The 6,658-nt window shown below is 36.0% G+C and overlaps 1 protein-coding gene across 2 annotated transcripts; it reads right to left on the bottom strand.

Annotated features, from left to right (window-relative positions):
- Positions 1–688: 688 nt before the first annotated feature.
- On the bottom strand, positions 689–6,192 carry LOC117907073 (rac-like GTP-binding protein 5). Of its 2 annotated transcripts, none has more exons than XM_034820441.1 (8): positions 6,076–6,192; positions 5,669–5,920; positions 4,182–4,269; positions 3,981–4,090; positions 3,814–3,877; positions 1,398–1,462; positions 1,218–1,283; positions 689–1,120 (listed from the first exon to the last, which is right to left on the bottom strand). In XM_034820441.1, exons 2-8 carry the CDS (start codon positions 5,765–5,767, stop codon positions 1,019–1,021), a joined length of 594 nt encoding a protein of 197 aa, XP_034676332.1. In that variant the 5' UTR covers positions 5,768–5,920; positions 6,076–6,192; the 3' UTR covers positions 689–1,018. The 2 variants fall into 2 exon arrangements, with proteins under 2 accessions (XP_034676332.1, XP_034676333.1); XM_034820442.1 differs by having other exon boundaries at positions 5,669–5,910.
- Positions 6,193–6,658: the final 466 nt, after the last annotated feature.

Below are 6,658 nucleotides of genomic sequence, written 5' to 3'. Positions count from 1 at the left end.
GCTAAAAAGTCCTTGGGCACGCTTCAGATCCTCTATCCTGAATGATATCATTGTTTGTTTCAGTTAAAGAGGTGAAAGGAATTCTAGCGCCTTATGTGTTGATACGAATGGCCCAAACTTTTTTGTCCCTGAAGGGAATTTTGGGTATAGTATGGTCCATGGAAGGGGAGGCTGATCTGCTCTGGAGTGGCCCAAACTAAATATGATGTTTGGATAAACTTTATATGTTTTATTTTTAAAAGCAAACATCAATAAACTCTTAATATTAAAAAAATAATTTTTAAAACCATTTCATAAAAACTAAAATATTAAAAATTTTACGACCTAAAATTCTAAAATTTAGTAATAATTTTTAAAAACATACATACATAAAAGCTTATTCATTTTATATAGGGGTTTATGTTATTTTCTGTTTTTGAAAAATGAAAAACAGAAAGCGAATCCAGGCGCCAAGTCGATTAGGTAAAAAGCTTATCATGCACCATAAAACACGCAAAAACATTATACTACAAACATGCTTAACAATTTGACTGCTTGAGAATGCAGAGCCACCCAACAAAAACTTGCAGTGATTTGGTAGCAAATATATAAAAGCAGGAGGAAAGCAAACTACAAATGTATTCCCATTTCTAGCAGGGGCATGGAGAAAGAGCCTTTTATACCACCAGAAGTTAACAAAAAAACAAAGTTGATGCAAGAAAACAGTTGTTTTTATAATAGTAGGGATCTCCCTCATATCTGATTAAAACATATGAGACAAATTTAAACACAAAAGCAAAAGAAGTGTCATATTACCAAGGAATGCCAGTCATCCAGTTACAGATCCTGAAAACGAGTAAAAAAGCAAGAAACAAACCATCTGACGCTTTCATAGAAATCCCTAGTATGTCAGTCGAGACTATACACCAAGGCTTGCCGCTTCCTCGGGAGAAAAGGAGATAACAGTGACTGAGAGACTGCAGTCAGAGGGCTGGCAGGTCATCTTCTCTCTTTTTGATTAAACCTAATCTTTCCTTCATCACAATATAGAGCAGGTCTTTTGTGCCTTCTTCTTCTTCTTCTTCTGCTTAGGTGGCTGGAGCACCACCTTGATAGCTGCATCAAAAACAGCCTTCACGTTCTGCAGTTGTAACATCAGACGATTCCCATCAGTGTATGATAACATGAGCACAACCTTTCCATAAACAAGAACGCACCAATCAATGTAATGTCTATACCTGCTGTGTTTTTGAGCTACATTCAATATAGGCAGGTGCACCAATCACTTTCTTCAGTTCTTCTCCCTTTAGAGGCAAGGCCAGAACAAAAGATTAAGAACAAGTATACCAAAAATCCCCAACAAAAAAAAAAAACCAAAAAGGAAATTTCTTTACTGGTTAAGCGGCCATGATCCTTACCTGAGCTGTAGTAATAGGCACTGCACCAGGGTGGTCTACAAAGAATTGCTTATCATCCCGAAGATCTGCAGATGTAAAAGATTATTAAAACTGAGGGTATATTTCGTGAGGGGAGAAGGTTAAGGACTACTGATGAGAAGGCAAGCTTAAAGCTGAGTGATAAGTCAATATTCATATAAGTTTTAGAAAAGACTATAGGACCATTTCCTTTTTATTTTTTATTTACTCAGGTGCAGAAGTCATATATTATACTTAAGTAACAAGACAGAACAAAGATCTGCAGTTGCCTGTGGCCTAAGATATCCATAAACAATCTTTGATCGTCCAGCACAAAATATTAAACAATAAAATGACAAAGGGTTGGAGAGATGGGGAAGTCACCAGGTTTGAATCCAAGTAACAGCGGAAAAAAAGGAACAAGCAAAAAACAAAAAATTTCAGTAAACCAAATATTTAAATGAAGTTGAACCATGTACAGAAGGCCAATAACAAAAATGATTGAATGAGGAAAAAGGACAGTAAAAGAGTAGAACCAATTGAGCATCTAATTATCCTGCATTTGTTATAATAAAATATAATGTTTCATATGTTACTCTCCGTAAATTAAGAACTTAGGAATAATAATATGCCGTCTTATCTAAACGTGATCCTGGCTACATAAGTGGCAGTGATTCCCAACAACCAAGAATAGCATATTGTAAGTTTGGCACTCCCATAAAGAAAAAGAGTTGTAAATTTGACACTCACATAAAGAAAAAGAGAATCGAACAAGATGTCCGTATCTAGCAGTGGATAATGCTAATAATACTAAAATGAATAGCTGAGAAAGAAGAAAAAGAAAGCTTGAAACCATAGAAAGAAATAATAACTTCCTAAAAGATATTAACCACCTAAATCAAAATTTCATTAGATGAGATCAAAAGTAACCAGGGAAAGCACAAAAAAAAGGAAGTAATAATGGTCACAGTCAACATACAAAATAGCTCCAACTTCCAAGTAGCATGCTGAATTTTATTTAAGGCTGAGGTAGAAATATCATAAAAAAAAAAAGGCAACAGTTCAACAGCTCCATCCGTGAATTAGCTCCATATAGCTAAGTAACATATTTATTTCATCAAGTGTCGTAAAGCTTATTCTAATTTTAGCTAAATGTGTGATATCCAACAATCCAAATGCCCAAGGACAAAAGGAACCATTTCTAATTTTCTATTCACACCAGTTACATGACACTTCCAAACACATGTTCACATGCACAAGAAGATACTTCTAAACTATCAGATGGCATACAACAGCTTCATTAATATAATTGGTTGGTCAAGAGTCCCCGTGTAAGTTCATATGCAAGGATATAATGTATACATGTTAATGTGTCTAGGTCAAAAGTAACTCAAATTAAGCTAAATTTCAAACCAATCCTTGAAGTCTGGTGAAAGGCAATGAGAAAATTTTATTGTTTCTACCTGTCATCAACTGCCTATTGAGTTTTCCATGCAAAGGTTAAAATATCCCTAGGAGGCACTGCAATCTGTACTCCTGAAAATCCTGGTCCACATATTGAGAAGAACCTACTCTCAATTTGAGTAAGAGCAAATCAGACGGAATCCACAAGTCCAATGACAGATTGGGTCAGCAAGTGTGCTATATAAAGCACATAGACATAACAAATGGAACTCATCTCCATATCTATATTTTGAACAATCAGTATATCAAACACCAAAATTCAAGAGTCCATAAATAGCAAGGTTGTAGATGGCAAGTTCAAATCCTGCAGTAGTTTGACAGCACAACAATGATTATGTATTTACTCTGAAAAATAGCTTCAATTTGTTGAAAATGACTCCTTAAGCACTAAAAAGGGAGAAACAAAAGACAAATGAAGTTGATTCTCTGCTAAGTGCTAACTGTTTCAAAATCAAGTTTAATCGCAAAATGATTAACCTATAAATACATCCGACTTGAAATTCATTTTCCTGGGAACTTTTAAAGCAATAACATAAGAAGATCAACCCTGCCCTTAATGAATTAAAATGCCGATCATTTGTATCATAGAAACCCACAAGTGCTAGGAACTAAAGTGTTCAAACGACAAAGCAATTCTAAGCAAGTATATTTTACATGCTTATAGACACAGCTGATTTCTCATGACAGCGCCCCAATAAGTTCAACTTTGGCTAAATACCATTTTTTATGCAGATCTTCCCAACTATTGATTACATCTAAGAGATAAGTAACCTACTAACTCCAGAAAGAGTATATTAGGCAACCAAGTAGTATAATAATCATTGTAACTCCTAGAAGTGTATCAACTTCCAATAAAATCAGAGAACTTTCAATTCACAAACTCAGCTGATGATAAGAAAATAACAACAGCAATACAAAATTATGATTAACAAGCATATGATAGAGATAATCTTACCAAGCTTGGTTCCAACAAGAATTATTGGAACACCAGGTGCATAATGCCTCAGTTCAGGAATCCACTGAAATTGAAATCAAAAGAAGAAAACAATTTATCAGCATTCTGTAAATTTAGACATCTAACAGGAAAAATAATGAAAAATAGGAGACTAAATAAGTGGCAACCTTTTTGGCAACATTTTCATAGCTGGCCTTGCTAATGAGAGAGAATGCAAGAATAAAAACGTCTGCCCCTCGATAGCTCAAGGGTCTTAATCTATTGTAATCCTCCTGGCCTGTTCAAAATCGAATATAGTCAATTAAAAACAAGAAATGAGGAAACTGATAAAAGAATCAAGAAGTCCAGAAGGATGTTCATAAGATTACCAGCAGTATCCCACAACCCTAAATTGACAGTGCTCCCATCAACAACCACATTTGCACTGAAATTGTCAAAAACAGTTGGCACATAATCCTGTTTTGGTCAACATTAAGAATAGAAGAACGTGTTGACACACATAGTTAGTAACTTTTCTCCCCAAATGCAGTTATGGAAATGAGGAATAACTCCAAAGAAATCTGAAATAAAAGAATCTCACAAGGTAATAAATCACAAATAAACAATGAACCGGATATTCTGTTCAAAGAAAGGAAACTCAACAATAAGAATTTCTTAATCTACCAAACCACAAGGTAAATCCAGACTTCCTAAATTTTGAAGCCAGTCAGGGGCAAAATAGCCAGAAAAACTAATATTGTCTATTTCAGACCATCAAATCAAGGATAGAGTGCATAACAGATTAAGAAAGATTAAGTTCCAAATGATGCTTATGTTAGGAAGTAGCAAGTTCTTGTGTTGTTGAATGTATATATACTCAACTCAACATACCTCAAACCTAAGAACTAGAGGCTGGTTACAAAGATCTTTTTTTTCTAGTCAGTCATATAGAGATACATTTCAATTATACAGAAAAAACAAACCTGTGGGTAAGGACATTTTTGGGCACCCAACTAAAACTTAGATGATCACTGGCATTTTACATAGGAATGCAAGACAGATCATAGTAAACAGCCGTTAACTGAAAAGGTAGGAACCTTCTAAAAGACAGACACAAACTAAAAGTTCTGAACTTCAAGAAAGCCCAAAGTCTGATCCCCATTCCCCAGTTGGGTGATGACATCCCCTTTCTAGTGATCCCACTCTAGATAATGGATTTAGTTTCAGATGCCATTATGAACACAATAGTTGTTCAATTTCCGTGGGATGCCCACAATCACAAACTATATTCACAAATTCAATCATACTGGCCCAGTTAACAGTCATAGGTTTTCCATCTTTTAAGTGCCTATTTTTTTCAGCAAACATCGCATCTAGATTTGTTTTGGATTCGTGTAAAGAACAATTTCCAGTATGAAGTTCAGAGTAAGATATAAAGGCCCGCTTCCACCCGATCTGGACACAATCCTTTTAAAAACTACGAACAACTATAATTTCCCAATTTGATGACAATTCTAGCCCAATTAAACATTATCACAAAATTCCGAATTTGCAAAGTTTCTCTCTCATATGCATTATTGAAAAAACAACGAAAATGTAAATAAAAGTAAAAACAAAAATAACCAGAAAACCAACATTAATTTTTCCCTAGCGCAGAGGAAAATAACAAATGTCAATTGTGTCCCAGCTTCTCCGGAAGAGAGCGAGAGAGAAAGGAAAAGAAAGAGAACATCATTCGAAATGCTCACTAAAACAATAACTCATTTAAGCAATTTCTTTTCTTTTAGAGCATTTTCTTTTGGTTCCTCTTGCTTTCCCTCGATCTTTCCAAGAACCAAAGATACAAAAACCTAGAATCAGGAAATGGGGAACTAACCGTAGGGAAAGTGTTGCTGGTGTAGGAAATCAGCATGCAGGTTTTGCCGACAGCACCATCACCGACCGTAACGCACTTTATAAACCTAGAGGCGCTCATCTCCACCGGCGAGGCAGCAGATCTCTGTCCGACGATGACCTAATCGCAACGCCTCTCTACTACTCCTTCTTCCTCAGATGTGCATCTGGTAAAGAAGAAATCAGGAAAGCTCCATTGCCTTGTACCAAACCCTAAGACAGAAACTGAAAACTCCTGATTCAGAAGAAGCAACGCCGATTTCAGACAGAAAGAGAGAAAGAAGGAAAGAGAAGGAGCAAGAGAAATGTGGCGAGAGAGAATAGAGAAGAGAGAATCGGAATCCGAAACGCGTTGGTTGGGCGAGAGAAGGGGGGAGAAAGAGAGATGACCTTGGAACCGTGAATGAATGCGGTTGAAGCGTTTGCTGACTGAGCCTTGCCAGCTATCATCGATCACCACCACCAATCATACTCTTCACCACAAATCAACCACTTTCTCTCTCTCCCCTCCCTCCCTTTTTATGTTAGGGTCTGTTTGGTTGTTTAAAACTACACCTTCTCCAATCCCATGGTTTAAAAGGGAAAATGCCTATATTCACTATTACAACTCAAAACGGAAAGTGTGACCAATGACCATAAATATGACACAATTGAACACACAACTCCGAGCTGGATACGCGCCCCACTCTTTCAATACCAAACTACTGAAACCTTATTAATAATACGATCTACATATTTTAGTTGTCACCTTTAAAGTCATGATTTGCCAAAATTTGCTTTCCTTCCATTAAAGAGATTGTTGACGATTATTTATTCCCAAAGGGTGATTGATTTATATCAAGAATAAAAATACAAGGCGCCATGTATGCCTCTAAGGACACGAAGTTTTTGTGACATACTTTTTTATGCACGGGAAAGTTGTGTACTCTATACTTTATGATATGAGCGGCGCTCAAATTTAAAATTAAAAGTT

The sequence above is a fragment of the Vitis riparia genome, chromosome 18 (genome assembly GCF_004353265.1).
Source record: "Vitis riparia cultivar Riparia Gloire de Montpellier isolate 1030 chromosome 18, EGFV_Vit.rip_1.0, whole genome shotgun sequence".
Classification (NCBI taxonomy): domain Eukaryota; kingdom Viridiplantae; phylum Streptophyta; class Magnoliopsida; order Vitales; family Vitaceae; genus Vitis; species Vitis riparia.
Note: the sequence above shows the minus strand (reverse complement) of the source record. Positions and strands in the feature narration are given on the sequence as shown.

Excerpts from the sequence above, each read along its gene's own strand:
- LOC117907073 (XM_034820441.1), bottom strand. The coding sequence starts at position 5,767 with ATGAGCGCCTCTAGGTTTATAAAGTGCGTTACGGTCGGTGATGGTGCT. Across the intron at positions 4,091-4,181 it reads AGGGTTGTGGGATACTGCTG|GCCAGGAGGATTACAATAGA; the intron begins GTAATCTTATGA and ends GATTTTGAACAG. Across the intron at positions 1,463-3,813 it reads TCTTGTTGGAACCAAGCTTG|ATCTTCGGGATGATAAGCAA; the intron begins GTAAGATTATCT and ends TTACATCTGCAG.